The 21613-nt window shown below is 48.7% G+C and overlaps 1 protein-coding gene across 1 annotated transcript; it reads left to right on the top strand.

Annotated features, from left to right (window-relative positions):
* Nucleotides 1-1146: 1146 nt before the first annotated feature.
* On the top strand, nt 1147-18706 carry CSNK1E (casein kinase 1, epsilon). Its single transcript, XM_010182560.1, has 10 exons — nt 1147-1235; nt 7149-7259; nt 7423-7571; nt 8307-8535; nt 14857-15027; nt 16596-16744; nt 17236-17428; nt 17529-17668; nt 18044-18109; nt 18649-18706. Exons 1-9 carry the CDS (start codon nt 1160-1162, stop codon nt 18074-18076), a joined length of 1251 nt encoding a protein of 416 aa, XP_010180862.1. The 5' UTR covers nt 1147-1159; the 3' UTR covers nt 18077-18109; nt 18649-18706.
* The last annotated feature ends 2907 nt before the right edge of the window (nt 18707-21613 follow it).

Raw genomic sequence — 21613 nt, 5'->3', positions numbered from 1 at the left:
AGGGAAAGTTCCTCTCACCTACTTACGAAAACATGAATCATTCCTCACCTTTCCTGTCCCCAACAGGCTCCCTGTCTGCATTTTGTACGCTAATACTGTGGCATTGCATAAATTAGGAGTGTGGCAAATCCCTCTAAAAGGAGACGCGTTGACTGTCTCAGGAGGAGCTGTGGTTCCTAGAATAAGTTGGTGGCCACAGAATGGGTGAGGGAAGGAGGCTGGTAATGGGGGAACTGCTGGAGCTGCGTTTGGCCAGGGTGTTTGCAGCAGAAGTTGAGATTGGCAGGTATGACAAACTCTGTGGCTGAGGTCCTTCCACCCAAGTGGTTTTCGGTGGAAGGTAAGTAGGCCAAGCCTGGGCATGTTGATGAGGTGTAGCAGGTCAAAGGGTTAGCTAAGCACCTCAGGTAAAGGGATGAGGAGAGGCCTGAGCTGCTAAAAACAAACAGCTGGCACACCTGGATAGGCAACAGACAGAGAGGCTCAGGTTGACCGAAGGAGGCTGTGATCCCATCAGCAGAAGTGTGTGGAGATAAGCAAATGGTGTTGTTCCTAGTCAGTGCTCAGTTCAGCGAGGTGTCTCCTCTCTGTCCCCTGTGCTGGCCCCCGCCCAGGGGCCATGGAGTTGCTTGCTTCTGGCAGTCTGTCTGTCTGTCTCTCGCAGCCCTTGGGTGCTGTGCTTCACCACCACCGAGGTGCTGGTCTAGAGCCGGGCCAGGGAGCGCTCCTTCTTGTCGGGTTTATTATGCCTGTCCCTTCTTGTGTCAGGTACTGCAGGTTACAAGAAGCACCTCTCTTCACAGTAGCGTGAAGTGATCACCCACTGAAACTTTCCTAGGACGGATTTCCTGTCCCCCCGTCCCCCCCAGTCTCAACAAAATGGTGGGGAAGAGATTGAATCCTCCATCATTCCCATAAAGGAGACTCAAAAACATGCTTGAAAGGGACATGTTCCTGCAGCTCATGCTGTCCCTGGACGCCCAGGAGATCAGGAGAGGTGATGAGAGGCCATGTAGAAAGTGAAGTTTTTCGAGATTAAAAACTGTCCCCAGCCTCTGGGTGAAGTGGGGAGGTCTCTTCTCTTGTCTTACATGATTCACTTCCTGTTTCTGCTCTAACGCTGTGCTTTCTGTGCTTCTTTTCGCAGCACGACTGAACCATGGAGCTTCGAGTGGGGAACAAATACCGGCTGGGCAGAAAAATTGGCAGTGGTTCGTTTGGAGACATTTACCTAGGTGAGTGTGAGCCTCCGTCCTTCCACCTGCAAGGTTGTTGTTGTTCTGCTCCATTGTGTCATTGTATTGGGGTTGGTTTTCTTGCCTGTTGATATTTGTGGGCACCATGTGAGGCTGGAGGTGGTGCAGAGAAAAAGAGCTTCAAGAAATACTGCTTGTTGCTGCTGGTCTTCTGATGGCAAGGAAAGTGAGATGAGCTCAGCTTTGCCTCGCAGGTATTGGAGAGGCAGTGGTGTTTGGTCAGACTGGTTTATGTTTGAACTCTTCAGGGCATATTTGTCATGCACCCTACTCCAAGTCTCTCGCTTCCTTTTCTTGAGCTTGGGTGTGTGTGGGTATGAACTCTGTAGAGAGTGGGTGGTGGAAAGGGAGGAGATGCCTGTTCCTTCAGGGTGGAAGGAATGAAGTTTTGGGAAGATTGGTAGTGGAAGAGGTGGTCCAGCACCTGACAGAAGAGTCTGGGACCAGGAGGTATACAACAGGTCATAGAGGCTGGCCTGGTTAAAGTCCTGGGGCCTGGATCTGTGAGATCTGTAATGGGATTTAGAGTTAATGTCTGGGATGACCCGAGCTGGGAGCTCAACGGAGAGAGCTCCTGAGATGCAGAGTTTCCTGTTACCACAGCAGGTCACTTGGGGAGAAGTTCCTCCAAGCCAGCATGATACGATATGTAGATATGTTCCCCGGTGCTTTGTCTCCTGATGTTTTTATTGGCTCAAACCATGTGGGGCTGGAGTAGTGAGAAGACCCAGTAGCCTGACAGATCACTCCATGAGAGCTGATGTGGCCTTACTTGTCATCTGGTTCTCAACACTACCTGTTTAGCTGTAGTCCTGCAGGCCAGCAGAATGATTGCCCTCTTCCGTCTTGGTGTTTGCACCATTCAGGTACTTACAGATGGTCCTCATATGCTCCTTGATTGTTAATTTGCTCCATTGAGTTGTATTTTGCTTCCCAGTACATCCACCACTCCTCACTCTTGCGGCTCCTTCAGTTTTTCCCAGTTTGTCCATCTGCTGAGCAGCTTGGAGCCCACGCGGCATTTGAGGTGTGGCATTTCCAGTGCTGGGCAGCAAAGGCCTCCCCTTGAGTGATCTGTAATGTGATGCTCCTGCATAGACCACTTTGGATCTCCTTGGCTTCCCTTATTACCAGTGCTGTATCAGGTTGCAGAATTGGCCTTAGTGCGCCGTCAGCTGTATTGTAGGAGATCTCTGTAGGTTCTGCAACGTCTTCCCATCCCTCCCTGAGTTCCTTTCGCTGAATACCTCTCGTTCGGATTACTTTGTCCAGTGTTTGTAAATCGCCTTCTGTTTTCTACCTCTGGCTTTTATCTCCAGTTCCCTCTTGCTTTATTATTCTCTCTTGATTGTTGTTGGCAGCCTCTCTTGATTAAGTATCCTGCGGGAATCATCAGTAACAGGCTTTGTTGCCACCTTTATCCAGAGCACGAACAAAATGATAAATGATGGCTCTGGGATCACAGTTCCACTGTGTGCTGCCTTTGCTGCAGCCTCCTCCTGTACGTCATTCCTCTGTGGCCCTCCAGCCACTGAGTGCCTTGGGTGACAATGCCTTTGATTCCCAGGTGCTAAGGACTGGGGAGTGGTAGCCCAGACACAGCATTTTCCACATATGCCAGGGCTTGAAGCCTCCCAGACCCTCTCTGGGACAGTGCAAGCGGTCAAAATCTTGCAAAACATCTGGGGTACTTGTGAAGAAAGAAGGGAGGTACTGAACGGAAAGGCCTGATGCTGTATTCCTCTGCACCCTGTTACACGTTGTCCACCTGGGCTCTGGTGCAGGAGTTGTGCCCTCCATGCCTGTAACTACACGAGAGGCAGAGGGAGCCCCAGTGCCCTGGTGTGGTGAGCGCAGCGGGGATGCCTCCAGCTGCTGAGTTCAACCAAGTTACTTGAGCGCAGTATCAAAGCCCTCGTGATGTTCCTGGAGGTGCAAGCCAGGGTGTTTTGAAGTAGTGATAGTGAGACTTCTTGGAGCCTGGGCGACTCCCCAGCCTGGAGGGATGGGGCATGTACTCTATGATGGCGCGTCTGGAGGACTCGCGCTGTCCTCTTGCGGTCTGTTCTGCAGACAGAGGGACTCATTCACAAGGACTTCTCTCCTGCAGCAGATTCACCTCGCACTTCTCTCTGGATAAGAGTGTGGAGACAGCAGAGACAGTCAAGCCTTGTCTGTCTCTGAAGGCGACCATGGGCTGTATGGTTTGTTCCCAGCTTCTCTCTTGGGATGTTAGTGCCTTCACCCACTCTGTAATCAATGGGTGTTGCGTGCTGTGCTCTGTGGGATTTGCCTGTGGGTTTTCTATCAGAAGGAAACCTGAATTTCCACATGGGCACACGCAAAGGATGGACTCCTGTTAATCCTTGGCTGGGGCTTAAAGCACAACGCCTTCCTTCCATGTTCTACCTTGGGGGATAGATGTGCTATGGAGGAATTACCCCAGCGTTAGCTCAGCAGGATAGGAAGTGAGATCCAACTGCCCTGGGCATTGGCTACCCTGTTTGCCTCTAAAGATGCTCAGAAGAGCAAAACCCAGTTTGCAGAGGAATTTCCGAGACCTTTGGGCTGTTGAAGGAAAGATGCTTTGTCAGAGGTGTTGGGTAGGGTTGCTGGACTTGGGAGGAATCTTTGTGGCCGGGATGCACTGGAGGGGATGCTGGCTGTGGAGAAGAGCTGGGGGTGGTGGGGCAGACAAAGCATGCTGGGACTTGCGCTGGCTGGGGACAGTTCCTGGTGGCAGGCTCCTCCCTTGCTGGGAGGGGAGTGCCTTCCCTTTGTTTCCTGGCCTGTTAACTCTCTCTCGCCCTATCTGACTTCTTCCATCTGTTCCTCGCCCTCCTTTCTTCCCCCCTGCCAGGAGAGGGAAGTGGGTGGTGAGGAGAGAGAGGGGGGACATGCCTGTTGGCTTGCCTGAGGCGCAGGGAGGGCGGTGTTTATTGTATCAGACATGCAGGAAGGCGCTCTCTCTGAAAAAGATCCTGTTTAGCCGGTGACATCCTCTGTCCCCGGGGCCCCGTTTCAAGCGGCTCGTGATGAATGAGTTGAATTTGTGCAGCCCCGACAATGGAGTGAGACTGGGGGTGGATGTTAGGAATTATCGTCAGTCCTACATACGTCTCTCGAGTGGCTGAAGCTCTGCTGTGTTCGTCTGAAATGTGGCGCCTTCCAGGCTGGAGAGGGAGCGCAGAACTGTTGCTTTTGTACTTGTGCCTTTAAAAAAGATGGTGGTTAAAGTGTGGAACAAAGGATCAGAGAGGCTCCTGCCTGTGAATTCCTTCCTTGCTTGTGGTAGAGTCTGTCTGCGTAGATCTATAGCCAAAAAACAGTAGAGGGAGCAACCTGAAGACATTTTTGGGTTTGGGGAGGGAGTGAGCCAAAAGCATTCAGTCGGAGATCTCCTCTCATTAGGTCAAATTGGTTCTACTTTTGCTGTTCTGGGCCACAGGGTTGTTTCTTCTTTTTCTAAGAGCCTAACTACCTGTGTCTGGGCTAGGGAGAATGTAGGGCTGAAAGCCATGCTGGTAATTTGGATGGCATCTTCCCATTTTGCAGAATCTAAGTATTCTTGATGCTTCCCCTCCTTTCCCTTTTCCTGCTTTACTGATAACACTCCCCACCTCCAGACAGCCTGGTAGGTGAGTGCATTGTCATCTTCCTAAACACACAGGGTAACGTGGAGAGGAGAACTCGTTCATCTTTCCATTGTTCAACTTTGGGGAGTAGAGTCCATTGGAAATGCTAATGCTGCTGCTGCCAAAAGTCAGCAAGACTTAGCATTGCGTGTGTGTCAGCAGATGGACCAGGAGAGGGGAGAATTCCCACAGGGAACGGGCAAGGGAGCTGCTGCAGAGCGTTTGGAGGAAAGCCTTCGCAAAGGCAGGGGGAAGAGATGGGGAGAAAGTGCTCCTATCTACTTTGATGTCCTGGCTCTTTCCACGCTGAATGAGGGTCAGTGATTAAACACTGATTTAAAAGGTAGATACTGGTATAGGGCTGTGTCCTTACTGTGATCTGGGCCCCTTTTCCTGTTCTTTTCCTCCGTGCACTTCCCGGTGCTTGTAAGAAGGGACCTGTGGTGGAGTGAAGGGAATGTACAGACTTGCTTTGCTCGCCAGCAGTTTTTAGGTGGAAAACATCAGCATCGTTCAAAAAGTAATCATTGGATGAATAGCTCCAGCTCTCAGAATCGCTCCCTTTCACTTCTCCTGGCTCTTCAGTAAAAGGCCTGATTGAATTCATCCCATTGCTCCTCCTTCCCCTCCCTCAGAGCACCCTAAATAATTCCTCTCCCTCCTTAGTGTTTACAGCCTTCAAATGCTTGCAGACTGTTGTCATGTCCCATTCTTCCTCCCCACCCTTCTTGGTTGTATCTCTTGTCTGTGTTACACATTTAGCTCTTTTAATCTTTCTGCGTAAATCAATCCCTCTAGGCCTCGATTGTTTTTGTTCCTCTCTCACAAATACCTAGCAGGTTGTCTGTCCCGACCTGATGCTGTAGTGTCTAGATGACATCTTTTTTGCTAGCAGGCAGCTCTTGGCTAACTTTGTCTACAAGCCAGAGATCCTCAGCAGGAGATGGATGCCCTTAGGATCCAGGGGGAGACAGGATCGAGTTCTGTGAACGTGTCCTTTTGGTCCTTGACTCTGGAGGTGGTGTATGAAAGAGGAGGGTTGGAGAAATCTGTCCTTGTGGACTCTGAAAGCCTTATCACAGGGTTCAGGAGGCACCAATTAGCCAGACCCACCAAAACTAGCTATGGGATATCTACGAAACATCACCTTTGACTCCAGCTCATGTTTGACATGCGTGTTCTGAAGTAATTTGTTTTATGGCTGTGTTCATAAGCTGCTCGTGATCAGAGCTGCTCTCTGATTTGTGTTTAAGTGCAGTTTTTAATAGGCCCTGATATGACGAAGGGCTTGTCTGTGTGCGAGAGGCAGGCATGGGAGCCGGGGGGAGACAGGAGCAAGTCTTGAGTGTCATTCCCGTGACCTGCGTACAGATCATCGTTCTTTCCATTTTAGGATGATGTGAAACATCTGGAATCATCTCTGCCAGTATGAGGGGAAGGCCAGGCCGTTCCTCCTTTGACAGTGCACTCTGGGACCAGAGTGCTGGCTTTCGTGGCTGGCAGCTCAGTTGTTTTCAGAAAGGAGTGTGTGGGGTGGTAGTTTTGTGTCATCCCAAACTATCCAGCAGTACCTTCAACGGAGGCATCTGAGTAGCTTAATTCAGTACCAGATTCAGTTTATTTCTTCACGGTTTGATTTTAGGATATAGCAAATGTTTTCGTGTTGGTGAAAGATAAAGATACCATTAAAGCCCTCAGGAGAGAGAGAAGCTAGAGAACTGGGAATTGTCTGTACTGAGCAGGTCAGGGCTGTGCAGAAAACAGAGGTAGCTGGGAATGTTAGCAATGTCTCCTCCTGCACTAATTGGCTCTGTTGAAACCATGTACCTGAGATACCCGGTAATTTTGCTCAGGAAGAGGTGCTCCGTATCACTGCCTCAGGGGCTGGCTTGAGTTCAGGGCTTGGTGTATGATCAGGGGCAGCTAAAACTTCCTCTCAGCTTAGGTACTGCTGATAGGTACAGATTGACCTCCCAAAGTCTGGCGCTTTTTGAGATAAGGAGGTAGTTGACACGTTGCTCTGGCCTGTCTGCGGGATCAGAGCTGGTTTCCTATTCATGTGCCTTCGTCTGGTCTTGCCTTTGCAAATGGCAGTGCTGGAGACTGTGTGTGAAGTTGAAGTGGCTGAATCTCATTTCTGTCACAGAGAATAAATTTCAGGGCAAATCTGAAGGTTTTGGCATCTGTACAGGCCTTGTTAAAAGTGTTTGGCTTCTGAAGCTTGCACAATCTTCATTTCATCCTCATTTCTATGCAGGAGCCAATATTGCAACTGGTGAAGAGGTGGCCATCAAACTGGAATGTGTCAAAACCAAGCATCCCCAGCTCCACATTGAAAGCAAGTTCTACAAGATGATGCAGGGAGGAGGTGAGATGGGGAGGAAAGGATGGGACTGGGGGAGTGGTTGAAGATGGAAATTATTCTGGAGAGCCCTAGAAAGGAAACGATACGGTGTTACATAGGATATTGTCAGCCGGGGATGCAGCAGTTTTCATCTGTTCCGTGGGCTTAATCTTTTCTCTTTCCCCAGTGGGTATCCCCTCCATTAAGTGGTGTGGAGCGGAGGGGGACTACAACGTGATGGTGATGGAGCTCTTGGGGCCCAGCCTGGAAGATCTCTTCAACTTCTGTTCCCGCAAATTTAGTCTCAAGACAGTTCTGCTCCTGGCAGACCAGATGGTGAGTTTCCTCTGAAGCATTTGTGCCTTTTCTTCTTTCCCATCCCCTTTTATTTTTTCCTCTTTCTCCTTCCTGTCCCCTCTGCTCAAGAACTGCTATACCCCAGGCTTTTTTTTTCACTTAGCAGTGAGTGGCTGCCAGGTTTCTATTTCTTGATTAAGCTGGAGATCTGGAATCAAGCATTGCTGGCTTTTCCTGATCTCCATCCCTTCTCCTTACCCCTGCTGTTCGCTCAGTGTTAGTGTTGCATGTGTAGATGCTCTTGCCTGTGTGTTGAACAATTGGTACTGCTACCTGTCTTGACTCAACTGCCCATGCCCTGGGTTTAAGACCCTGGTCTGGACACCCCTCTCCTTTCTCAGCCTGGGTAAGTTTGAAAGTTGACTGGTGTCAATGCTGAAGCCTAAAGTTTTAGTCCATACAGTCTTTCTTCCCATCCTTCCTTGTGGTGCTAATGGTGACCTCCTCAGATTGGGGACTGGACTGGTGTGCAGGAGGGAATTTCATCTCCATCTCCAGATCCTTCTGCCTCCAGAGAGTGTTTTTTCCTTGGCTGTCACCTCTGATATTCTCTTTAAGTGTCCCTTTCCCTGCTCTGACAGACCGGTGTCCTGGATAGGGGACCTTTCTGGTTGATTGGTTGGGTTTTTTTTTGGCTGCTGTTTCTTAAACAGACAAAGTTATGAAGAACTTCCTCCTCGCTTGTCTGACTGTTTATTTATTGTCCCCCTCCAGATCAGCCGCATTGAGTACATTCATTCCAAGAACTTCATCCACCGAGATGTGAAGCCAGACAACTTCCTTATGGGCCTCGGCAAAAAAGGCAACCTAGTATACATCATTGATTTTGGTTTAGCCAAGAAGTACCGAGACGCCCGGACCCACCAGCATATCCCTTACCGGGAAAACAAGAATTTGACTGGCACAGCCCGTTATGCCTCTATCAACACCCACCTGGGAATCGGTGAGCCTGCTCTTGCCCCTTGGTGGGGCTTTCCAGGAGGGCAGTGAGTCCTTGGGAGTAGGTGGTTGTGTTCTGTGCCTGGCTTTGCTGCTGACCTGCCTTGAGATGGTGGGCAAGCAACTCTTGAGCCTGTGTTACCTCTCCTGCCTTTTGTGGCACTCTGAGCTCCTGAAGGCAGAAATTGTCTACTTTTATGTGTTTGTGCGCTGCTTTCTACAGTGGGGCCCTATTTTGGCAGCAAGGCTGTGACCTCCTTGACTTTACTGCTGCTAACTCTGCCTTGCACAATTTTTGCAGGCTGATCAGATGTGTAAAGGAGACATTTGCAGGCACTGAGCCTTAGTGATATGTGCAATTGAAACGTCTGTTGTTGACTCCTGAGTGCCTTCATTGGTGATTATTCCGTAGCTGTCAGAGCCGGAGGACGGAGGCCCACTGCAATCTGGTGATGCTTCTTGTAGCCACCACTGAGGATGAGGACAGCCATGTGCTGGGAATGTACAAGAAGCTGAAACGAGGGGAGGGAGGTTTCCTACTGCCTACTGGACATCTAGGTTTTGTGATTGAGGATTGGCTGCCATGGGCCTTCAAAATATGTGTGTGTCTCTGAACCACACTGCCCTGTTCACCACTGAGAGAGACTGAGACAGCTTTAGGGAGGTAGGACCCTTAGTGTCTGTGGGGATAAAACTAGGCTGGGAAAGAGCGCTGAGCCAGGTCTTACACTGGTGGTGGCCATCATCCCAGGTTTTATAAAAACCTTGTGCAGGTTGGTACTCACCGTGCTTAAAAACCTCCTATAGTCATCCAAACCAAACCTTTGTCCTGGGAGTGAGCCCCATTTGCAACACCTGGTTGCTATGAGGACCAGAGGTGAAAACCCCTTGCACTTCTCTCTTCTGCTCCCTGACCAGATACTGGTGTGTGACCTTTTCCCTCTGCTTGGGCTAAATTTTGTCTGTGCACAGTGTGAGAGTTTCACAGTTACCATAGGGTCTGTTCTGAGCAGACTGACTTAGTTCTACTACTGATTGGTAAATCCAAGGAGCAGGAGCACTGCAGCTGCCTTGCTGCAGACCTGGGAAATGAGCTGCTGTGCTCACCTCTCAGTTTGTATCTCTGGGAGGCCTTCTTCTGAAGTTGTGTAAGCTGTGAATTTGAGAATCAGCACAGAGAATTCAAATCTTTTAAACTAACAGCTTCCAGAACAATTTCATGTCCTCATTCTTCCTAGGGAAAGCTTCCCATTCTCCCCTCTTGCAGATGGTTTCTCAGAAGTCTGGAGTCAAGACTTGACCTGCAGAAAATAAAGCAGTTTCCCACTGTCTTCTTTGCTTAATACTGCATAACTATAGACTGAAAAATACTTTATTTATATCGAAATGGGGAGTGTTGTGTGTTGAGAGTGGGCTGTGACCTCCTGACCTCTTCCATGTAGTAAAAATAGCTCTCATAGAGCTTTCCGAGTTGGTCTTCTGTATTTTGGCTTGACCTGCTTATATGTAACTGACTCTCCATTGAATTCTCCGTCAGGATTTCCACAGCCATGGTAACTGCCACAAGGAGACATGCACAAAATAATTCTCACTGCTATGTCTGTTGATTCTTTTGTGTGGGCCTGCCCTGTCTGAACTGGTCACGAGAGGCTAATTGTCTGGTTGTGGGGTTGGGTTTTTTTTCCTGAAGGACTTTATTATTCATCCCACCCCAACTTAGCCCTTTACTATTGGCGCTTGACTTGTTTATCAAGTTGAACAAACAACGTCTGAACGCTCATCCAAGGGCAAACTTCATATGCCAGCGGTGTGAGCGCGCAGGCGCTGCTCCCTTCCCGCCCTTTGCTTTGGTAAGGTCTGGGTATGAGTTACTCTGTGCAACAGGTCTCGGGTGTATTGCCTCCACATTGCAGATAGTTCCCCTGAATGGCATAAAGGTGACTTGACTTGCCCGAAGGAGAGGGGATGGGGGTGTCAGGGATGCAGCTGGAGTTCCTGTTTCTCAAAACCTTGCCACAGGGTGGGACAGACACATTTGTGAGTTGCCATGGGAACTGTCACTGAAATTTTTTTGACTTTTCAGAGACAAAATTCTTGTCTTAATGTTTCATTAATGTGGCTCAGGGAGAGGGAAGGAACCAGGTGCCGGGGTATTCGTGTGACGGGAATAGCAAATGAATAAATGCCTTTATTTAAATGTGCAAACTAAGGGTTGGGCATTCCGATGTCTGGAGGAAATGCATTCTTTACCCAGTCACTGGGGGGGAAAAGTAGGAGGCGACATTGGAGAGGGTTTCCACAGCTGGAGACTTGCTGCTGGGGAGTCACTGGACTGTGCAGGCTTTGGTTCACGCATTCCAGTCAATTTTCACATGCTCTAGGGATGAGAGTCTTTTGCACCCTTTGGAGCTTGTAAAGTCTGAAATAGATGCCCGGGGGTGCCCAGGAGACAGTCTTGGAAGAAGCCTGGTAGACTCTTATCTGGATAGCAGGAGGCTGGGGGTGGAGGGGCAGTTCCTCCCAAGATGTGTGTCCTAGATGGCAACAGCATAGGCTGTGCAGAGCATAAAGTTCTTCTGCTCATCCTGCCTTCTGTCACCCATTCCAGATTTTCAGGTGGTTTTTAAAGACCGTTGCCACGCAGTGAGGAGAGAAAGGGGATTGTAGTCTGGCATGTGCAAAATCAGATGTGAATATGTAGAGAGGAAGACGTTGCAGTTGGGCTGGCCCCAGTGAAGAAAGCTGATTTCTAGGGAGTCCTGCATGGGAACAGCATCGCTTTGGATAAGATCAGAGTAGGGGGAAGCACTGTCCTAGGGTACAAGGAGGTGCTTTACGCTGCAAAGAAACAAGTTTTGTCATGTACCCTATGTGCAAGGCAACCAGTTCTCGGTCTGCTGTCTTTGCCCAAGCATGTCTTCCTCAGGTTAACTCAGCATCCTGCTGCTCACCCCTGACTCGGCTCCTTCTGAGGACCCTGCTTTGGGAAGGGAGGGAGGGTGTGGGTTGACTGGGAGCCTCCCTGGCAGCGGGATGAAACTGGCACCAGATTACAGAGTGGGTTGGGTTTTGGGGTCTTGTGCTGGGTTTTGTGGGAAGGTAACCTTGTGTTTTATGTTGGAAGGGGTTTTGTTGAGTGAGGGAGGAAAGGATGAGTGTCTCATAAAGGCAGTGGCCCCCCATCTCTTGTAGGAGAGTTGAGAAGCTGAAATGAAATGGAGAGAGGAAGCATGATGTGGTGTCACAAGTCATGACTGTGATCCTGCTTCTGGACTGGGTTGCTCTGGGCATGCATTTGGGTTGCTTGTGTTTCTCTTCTCAAACTGTAATGCGAGATCTCTCGCCTGCGTCCCAGGCGTGCTGCGAGAGTCAGGCAGCGATTGTCAGGCTTCTAAAAGTGGAAAGTAGTGTTGTTAAATAATGTTCCTTTGGTGTGTAGAGGTGAACTTTCTTTCCTAACTAATTAATTACTCCACTTCTGCTGTCTAATGTTGCCTGGTGTCCTGTGACTGCTGGTGGATGAGAAATAAAAATTGGAGATAGCCTGGGGTTGTGTAATAGTAACTGAAGATGAAACAAAGAAACAAGATGTAGGAACTGTTGTTCTTCACCATCATTTAATTCGGAATCTTGCAGTTAGGGTCATGGCTGAAAGGCAGCTACAATGTTTTGAGGTAGCTTGACAACAGTGAACCAATACTGGTGCTTCAGGCTCCTCATGGATCTCAGTCTTACAGCAGTTTTTTAGTGGGCTGCAATGACCAGAAGTACTTGAGAAATGGAACTTCAAGGACGCAACACAGACATCTGTCATTCAGCATTTTAGTAATTGGATGTCCTGCTTACAGTTATTTTTTCCTTGATCATATTGCTGTGTTAAGGCATGGTTAAAGGTGCATTTGCATGCATGTAATGGATACTAGCGAGCTGCCCAGTTTGGTTTTGTAACCCCTCTCCTTGCCTCCGGTAAGGACATGTAGCATACTCCACTGATTCCAGTCTCCCTAACCTCAAGTCTCCAATGCTGGCCTTCCCCAGATCACTAGGACTGTACCTAGACATAGGATTGCAGAACATCCCCTGATGTTCTGGGTGGGGTTGGTGGCTGTGCTCAAAGCTGCTGTGCTCCACGTAAATGGAGATGTGTAGTCCAACGTACCTGAAGCAGTGTGGAGTTAAAGAAGGTTTTGGAGGCAAAATCTTGATTTCTTTCTAAAAGGCTGGTTTGTCTATTCAGTAGGTTTCTGTGGTTTCTGCCCTGCTTTTCCCTACTCCTCTGAGTGGTACCCCCATGCTTCAGACAAGGAACCCACAGTTGGAGACTACAGTCGAAGACTGGCAAATTGCAGGGTTGATGTTACCTTCGTCACCTGTGCTTTCAGGCCCTGGATGTGCATTCTGACTCCCATTTCCACAGTGTCAGGATGTAGGTCATTATCAAATATTGTTTAGTTTTTATTTATTTGGTATGCATGGTGTGTAATCGCAGCCCTCTGAGAGTACACGTATCTCAGCCTTAGGCTAAATGCAAAACTGGGAGTTTCTTTTCCCTTCTCCCTTCATAGCATCTTAGCATCTCCTAGCCAGTCAGGTAGTTATCTTTGGCAGCAGCCTGATAAGATTAGGAAGTATTAACCCCTTTAAAGTGAGCAACTTGAGGCAGTACACTAGTGAGGTCAAAAAATGCTGTTACCTGTGCATGCTCCAAATAATAAACTTTGGGGTCTGCATGTCTGCTTTCTCCTCTACTCTTGTCTTGGAACATGGTGTTTTTATGCCTTTTCACATACTTCTGAGCTCTCTCAGTTATGGATTGATGGCACCCTCCTTTTCTTCCGCAACCACAGAGCTTGTTTTTTTCCCCTAATATTTTTAATTTGCCAAGCCTCCTAGTCCTCAAAAACACGAGGTTATGAGAGGCATGCGTGAGGAGAAAGGCACGTGGTGACCCACAGCTTGTGTTGGTACATCTGGACATTGAGATCTGTGACCTGCTGCAGCTACTCCTTCATCAGGGTTCAGCTCAGCCAGCAGCATAAGGGGTAGCTGTAATCATCTACAGGTGGTAGCACATAACTGATACTGAGAATTAACCCACAGACCAATACATAATCTGCAGTGTCTTCTAGGATGTGACACTGAACCCAGCAAAATGTGCTGTAGGAGTAAATGAATCTAATATATGAATCTCTTTAGTCTTTACCCCTGTGGTCTCCCTCAAGCCGTACTTTGCCTTTCAGTTATCTATATAAGTTGTTGTTCTCCTCAAGATGTAAAATATTTTCTTTGTAGTGTTTATTTTATCTGGGAGAGGAACAGGGGCAAGAGGTTCTTGGCAGAATTTATAGATGAATTTTTAAGCATGTTGGAGGAGTTGGGAGGAGTTTCATAAGTTAACCTGTCAACGTTTTCAGTTCCTGAGATTCTGCATTAACTCCATCTTGAGCTGACTTGCAACTTAAAATGGCTTGGCCATTCCAGAGAGCAAGTTCAGTGTGGAATGTTTTTGTTTGGGGAAACAATTTTTGTATTCTTTCATAAACAAGCATCTAAAAGTGAGCCCTTAGGATTGTGTATTAAAGACAATCCTTGTTCTGAGTAGAGTTGGTAGTGGTGCCAATTAGAGAGTCATTCCCCATTTGGAGGGGAACCTTCAGTTTGAAATATACCTCCATATTCATGCCTTTTTCCTCTGCAGCTTGAAAAATGCCACCAACCCAGAAAGATCTTTGTGTAGTATTACATCTTAAGCTTCTCTACACTATCAGCAAAGTTGTTTACCACAAGAAGGGGTCAACAGTTCCTTGTTTCTGCCTTGTGTAAAGAATATCAGCAAGTTAATTGGCAGATGTGTTTGAAAGGGTTGTGTTGGCCTAACTAACCTCTGTTAGCTTTGTCTTTCGGTGACTACCTTTGCCATGACTAATCCCCAGGGTGAAGTATCATCCTGGGTGGAGAAGTGTAGGTGCCCTTCCTCTGGGTCTGGGAAGAGCAAAGTAGGCAGCGTTGCTGCAGCACTCCTTGAGCTGTTGAGTTCTTGTGTGAATGAAGCCCTGTCCAAGTGAGGAGGTAGTCAGAGTAATTAGTCATTTATCAAGTGTGTTGGGCTGTATGGGGAGAGGAGCACTTTAACTCTTGCAGTATGAACAGCCCTGCAGCAATTGGTACTGGAATGACTTCTACAAGTTTGTCTATCCATAGAAACCTACCAAAGAAGAGAGAGAGTTTGTTTGTTTTGTTCTGTGTTCACCTCCAAAGCTGTGTGATTGCCAAAGCGGTTTTGGTTGCTACTCATTCCTTGCCCCTTTGTAACTTTTCCCCACAGAACAAAGTCGCCGTGATGACCTGGAGAGCCTGGGCTATGTGCTCATGTATTTCAACCTGGGCTCGCTGCCCTGGCAGGGCCTCAAGGCTGCCACCAAGCGCCAAAAGTACGAGAGGATCAGCGAGAAAAAGATGTCAACGCCCATCGAGGTGCTCTGCAAAGGGTACCCTTGTAAGTGTTCCCATCTTGATGGCTGTCTTTTCTGATGCATGGCTTGCTCTCTTGCTGAACCCTTTTGGAATCTTGCTGAAGGGCAATGCCCAGTACTCCCAGAACAGGACATGCTGCTGGTACCACTGATGAGAATAATAAGAGACCAGGGGTGATACAGTTCTGATTCAGAAGTGGGAAATGTGTTTGTGGAGAGTTGAGGCTTGTGTTAGTAAGGGCATGAGAATGCTGAGAGGGATCTTTAGGACCTCAGAAACAGTCTGGAAGGGGAGTGGGCAGTGAGGTGAGAAGGTGTACTGGTGGTCCTGAGTTATTCTGGGTAATGAGGATGAGGGCCAACTGTGATGAATCCTAGAAATGACCAGGCAATGAAGTGGCAAATGCAGGTTTTTTTGTAGGTAAATGTGGAGTAATGTATGTAAAGGGAGAATAGAAAGCTTGGTCTTTGTGTCACATGCAGAACAGTGGGCTCTGAGGTGACCAGTGCAGCTCATCAATGAGCTGTTGCAGTTACAGTAGTCATTTCTGTGAAAGCATCAACTTTGCACTTAGTGGCCGCTCAGTGAAGTGGGTGAGGTGTTAGGAATTACTAGGAAAGAAAAAAGCACAAACATAGAGCATAAATCCATGGCTCAGTTGTACCTTGCATGCAGTGTGCAGCTCTGGTCCATCTCACCCTTTCAGAAAGGATGCAGTAGAACTGGAAAAGGGTCCAGGAAAGGGCGTAAAGGGTGATCAGATGTGAGGTGGTTTCTATACAAGCAACAAGTGAGTGGGCTGGAACCTGGAAAAGAGGTGGTTAGAGAGGTGACAGAAGTCTACACTCTCACTATGTCTGCAGAAGTTTGGATGGGAGCTGATTATTTGGTGGCCCTAGTTCCTGTATTGAAAGAGAAACAAAGCTGGTTCCTGCCAGCTTCAAACCCAAAATGCTGTGGTGGTTCACACAGCCAGTAGGAGACTTGTGGAGTTCCTTCCTGGAAGGTGATGTGGGTTCTTAAAGCTTACAGGAGTTGAAGGAGACATTGGACAAGTGCATGGAAGAGAGATCCACTGAGGGTTATTAAATAATTAGAAAGCACATCCAGATCAGGAAGTTCCCTGAGCTGAAAATAGGTGGGAACTGGGATAATGCCAATCTAAGTGTCAGACATGCTTGCCCTGCCCTTCCTCTGCTGTAGCTCCCTAGTTCTGGCCTCTGCTTAAGACAGGCTGCTGGACTAGGAGGATTTCTGGTCTGGTCTGAGCTGAGCACAACGAATCTTTCACAGTTCCTGTCCCTTCCTATCTGTGCTGCTGCTCTCAACTGCATTGGTCATCTTCACACCATGTAGGCCTGCCTTCCCAAAGCTCACCTCTGTCCTTTAGGGCTGCATTTCTACTTGCCTTCAGCAGGCTCTGTAACTTGCTACCTCTTGTTTGAAGAAGCAGGCAGAGAAAGAGAAAAGCTTGAGCATTCTCCCTGGTAAAAATAGGGGTAGGATCTTCTTGTGGGCCGCTGAAAGGCTGTGTTGGGACCAGGAAATCTGGGTGGTGTTCAACAACCAACTGTTCTCTGCTCCCTCCAGCTGAGTTTTCAACATACCTCAACTTCTGCCGCTCACTGAGGTTTGATGACAAACCTGACTACTCGTACCTGCGGCAGCTCTTCCGCAACCTCTTCCACCGCCAAGGCTTCTCCTATGACTACGTCTTTGACTGGAACATGCTTAAATTTGTGAGTGTGGGTGGGGAAAGGGATGGAGGAGTGCATTGTGGAGATGGGGGAGTAAGGTTGGTAACTGCTTGTCATTTTGGAAACTGCCTGTCGTTTGTACCTATCCCTGGTGAGCAATTGGAGAAAGGGAACCAGGTAGCAGAGTTGTTTTTGTGGTGCTAACTGGGAAGTATAGCTGCTGCTGTATGAGTGAGTGTGTCTGATGGACAGATGTGTGTCAATAGATCTGTAGGTAGGTAGAGATAATTTTTTGGAGTGAACTGTATTTGGAGGTGGGACACAGGCATGGATTGCCATAACAACTGTAGTACCATATGCTTTCTTCCCTGTGTCTTTGTGGGAGAGAATTAGGTCCTCTCTGGGTGAAGTGGATGATGGTGGTAGGAGAACATGTTTTGGGGATGGAGCTCTGTGTGTTTTGTGTCTGGGTCTGCTGCTGTCTCTCCTGCCTGACAGCCAATGCACGGCATGGGGGTTTCTCTCTTCCTCAGGGAGCAGCCCGAAACCCCGAGGATATGGACCGGGAGCGGCGAGAGCATGAGCGAGAAGAGAGGATGGGGCAACTCCGGGGATCAGCCACGCGAGCGCTGCCCCCCGGCCCGCCTGCTGGAGCCACTGCCAACCGGCTTCGCAATGTCACTGAGCCCATGGCCTCCACCCCCACCTCCCGAATCCAACAGTCCGGTGAGTGGGGTGGGACAGCTGGGGAAGGGTGCCACCCCTGTTATTAGCTGCAAGCCGAAGCGATTGACTGGTGTTGTCTTTCGTTTCTCTGCCCCGCCAGGAAACACATCCCCCAGAGCAATCTCCAGAGTGGACAGGGAGCGGAAGGTCAGCATGAGGTTACACCGAGGAGCTCCTGCCAACGTCTCCTCATCTGACCTCACAGGGCGGCAAGAAGTGTCACGGATTTCAGCATCACAGGTGAGTCCCTGCTGCCATCTTCTTGGCCTTGGCCTTGGCCTGCACATCCCAGGAGGACTAAGGGTCCCACAGCTGTTCTGCAGATCTGCTGGAGCTGACGTGAGCCTGAAGCTTCTATGGTGTGGTGAGAGGTGTGCTACCAGGTTACGCCTTTGCTATCCAGTTACATACTCTCTGGAAGCTGTGCTCAGTGCTGTCGTCTTAACTCTGCTTTGCTCAGAGTAAGCCTTCATCTGGTTGTCTTCCAGACCACAGTGGTTTGGAGAAGTGGAACAGAAACTGTTGGGAGGGAGGATGTCCCAAGAGAAATGCACAGCCCCCATGTTTTGGTGTCCTTTTTCTTCCTCTCATCCCTCACTTACTCTTCTCTTGTAGACAAGTGTGCCATTTGATCACCTTGGGAAGTGAGGAGCAATTGCCACTGGACCAGTGTTTGCTTAGGTGAGCCTGTCCCCCTGCCTGAGATCCCCCAAGGAGGGAATTGCTGGCATTGGGGATCATGCTAGTGCTTTGATGTTGCTGGGGGGAATTGGTGCATTTCCTTTCCCCTTCCCTTACTTTAAGAGGGTTTTTGGGTTGAGAGAGAAGAGTAAGGTTGGCTGCCAAAATGTTGAGGGGGGTGGTTTATCTTGGGTGTGAAAGTAGCTTCTATTTCTTCAGGAGGGCAGAGAGGGTGGAGAAGGTGCTGGGCCGGGGAGCTGTTTTGTTAGTTCCTAATGAATGCTTTTCTGGCAGCGTGATAGTGCTGGGGAGGAGAGCACTGAGCACATAATCAAGTGTGCGAGACTTTGCACAGCCAGCGAGTGCCTCTTGTAGAGGGAAAAACAGGAGCTGGGCGAGGTAACCCCGACGGGTGGCAGGAGTGTAGAAGGAAGGGCTGATTTGATTTGATTTGTTTCCCTCCAGTTGGCACTGGAAGTGCTGAGAAAAGCCTTTTCTCCTAATGTCCTCTTCTTTTTTTCTCCTTTTTTTTTCCCTAGTGTCTTCACTGTATTTTTCTTTTAAAAAACAAAAACCCAGAAAAAAAAAAACAAAAAAAAATAAAAAATACAAAAAAACCCAACAAAAAAAAACCTGACAGAATTTCTCTTTGCCAACGACGAGGAGTCAAGCTGTGCCCCCACGCTGGCGTGAGCCGTTTCCGAGAGGGCCGCCTGTGTCCCCCACTCCGAGAAGCTGATGACGTGGGAGCCGTGCAGGAACACCTCCGCTGCCCCCCCCAGCCCCACCCTGGCCCTAATGTTGCCCCCACTGGCTACCCCCAGCTCCCTCTCCTGGCTCTCTGCTCCTGGTTTTGGTTTCTGTATAATTTTTTCACCTTCTTCTTCTTGAATAACTTCTGGTTGTGGGTTGTTTTTTTTTTTTAATTTTTAATTTTCAAATCATATGGTTTCTAGCCATATAAATTTTAACTTTGCTCTCCTTTTTTTCTGAGGGCAGGGACGTGGTGGGGGCTTGGTTTTTTGGTTGGGTTTTGGTTTATTTTGTTTTGTTTTTCAGGAGCCTTCTGGGCCAGGAGGGAATCAGATTCCAGCCACACTTGATGGTGGAAGTCTGATTTTTATTATTATAACAGAATTTATTTTCTCAAGCATTAAATGAATTTTAAGCTGTGAGGGGAATTGTGGCAACGGCCTAATCATTGACTCGGGCTTCCTTTCCTTGGGTGGCTTCTCTGCGGTTCTTTTTTATTTTGGCTGTCGGGAGAAGTGCCAGACTTCCCTGGTCCGAGCGGCCCTTGTGCACCAAGGGATCTCTATGGAGAGGCACCTGGTCCCATGGCAGATGGGAAGGCTGGAGCTGAAATACAGGGAGATGAGAACTCACTTCCCATCTCTGCGGCGGGGGGTTTTTTTTGTCTGGCTGTGCGTGTTTTTCTATTTTTTTTTTTTATTAAAACTTGTTTTAATTCCTGCGGAGAGAGCGTGGGACTTGAGGAGAAGAGAGGGGCGCACAGAAACTGGAGTTTGGTGTTCTTTGGGAGCGATGGCTCTTGCTCTCTCCTTCCCTCATGCAACCCTGAGTAAGATCCACCGTACATGCACAATCCCTTACTGCCCTCTCCCACCTGTCTCCCTCCTCCCTCCCCCCCTCCCCCTTTAGTTGTTTTTAAATATAATTTAGGAATACTCAAGCTGCTTTGTGGCACTTGGGCCTTTGAAACACAATGATCACCACTGCGACCTATGGCCTGTAGCAGACACACTGTCACTGTAGTGTGGAGCCGATGGGTTGTTGGCAGGGCGGGGAGGGTGGGGTTAGTCTCTGTTTTGTTTGTTTTTATCCTTTCTATTTAACACTTTTTTTTCTCCCTGTTTTTTTCCTAATTTATTTACCCCTCTTACTGTCTCTCTCTTTTTTTTAATTAAAGAGCAAAACTTTTTATTACTTTGTAATTTAAAAAAACAAAAAAAAACCTGAAGAACTTTGGGGGGGATTTTGTACTTTTTTCCTGTGTAAATATTGGACTTTTTTGAGCTTTATCGTGGTTGTTAATTTGAAGTAATAAAGTAGAAAATGATAAAGTGATGCCAGCATCTGTCATTTCTTCCTTCCCTGGCATCCTTGCTGGGAGTGACGTCTTGCACGCAGGAAGTGCTGTGGTGCGGCCGAACCTGTTCTCAAGTTCCAGGAACGGGTTTGATCAGAATAACTGGAAAAAAGACACAAGGCTGGAGCACCTAAAAATAAATCTGAGCTGATGTCTGCAGTTGCAGCCTTGGAACAGCGAGAGCTATGTGAAATCTGATTTGGGATCTTTTGGTTCCTGGGTTTGAGCTGCTCGAGTCCCATGCATCTGGCCTTGAGGAGGAGCGAGATGGCACCTTTCCACACTGCTTGCTTTGGGTGTGCACTGAGTTCAACAGAGGCGGGGCCTGGGGTTTGTGTTTTCTTGCTTGCTTCTGTCCTCAAATCATGGAGGAACGGGAAGGAGAGGGGTCAGCCCTGAGCACCTGACAGCAGCGCTGTGCCTGATGCAGAGGTGGTGAACTTCCCTGTACAGTGGCACCTGCTGCTTTGGTGTCTGCGGTGGTGTGGTTGGTTTGGGTTTTTCCTCCTTTGGTTGCCTGACCTGTCTGGCAGTAAACTACCAAGTTTTAGTATTGATTTATTTCTAAATTGCTGCTCCTAAAGCTTCGCTGCATTATCCAGATGAGAGGCCTCTTTCTCATAGGATGTGTAAAACTCTTGACACTGATTTTTCAGAGGCACCTGCTGTGAATAAATGATGAATCTTGGTGACTTCGCAAATTCCTTCTGTGCCTGTTCTCCGCTAGCTGAGCAGGAAGAGCTGCTCCTTCATTTTCCTGCTGTGCAGGGGTTCCAGCTCCTCGGATGGGAGGAGGAGGAGAGAGAGGAAGAGAGGGGGGCAGCTCAGGGACATAGGGTGTTGTCCTGCCTCCATTTTGAGTGTGGTTTTTTTGGACTTTTTCCCCTACTATCCCGCTCTCTGTAAGAAAGAGGAATGTTGCCTATATGCAAGACAACACCCTTCTCTGCATGGTGCCTTTGCTCCGCCGCCTGTGTGGCCTCGCTGCTGTGCAGTGGAGGCTGCAGAGCCTTCATCTGGCTTGTCCTGGGAGGGGTTGCCGTGTTTTGGACAGGAGCTGTGTTTAGGGGCAAGGCAGGAACCACACTTATTTTGGGGGAGCAGGTCCATGGGTATATCTGTGTTTCAGAAGAGGAGGGCAGGTGCCCCACCAAGGATGGGGAATCTCACCAAGTGCCTCAGGTGGGCCATTGGCTGCACCTGCCAACCCCAAGCGCAAGCATTTTGCTTGTGTATTCAAGGTTTTTAGGGCTTAGTTTTGGGGTTTGTTTTTAAAGGGGGGGGGCTCTTCCCGAGGGCAGCGTTGGCCTTAACCGGGCGGGGGAGGAGTGAGGGGCGGAGAGCTGCTGGAGCGATCGGAACCCATTCCCTGGCTCCGGGAAGCGCGGTCCTCA

Source organism: Mesitornis unicolor, unplaced genomic scaffold (genome assembly GCF_000695765.1).
Source record: "Mesitornis unicolor isolate BGI_N332 unplaced genomic scaffold, ASM69576v1 scaffold39504, whole genome shotgun sequence".
NCBI classification, from domain to species: Eukaryota; Metazoa; Chordata; class Aves; order Mesitornithiformes; family Mesitornithidae; genus Mesitornis; species Mesitornis unicolor.
Note: the sequence above shows the minus strand (reverse complement) of the source record. Positions and strands in the feature narration are given on the sequence as shown.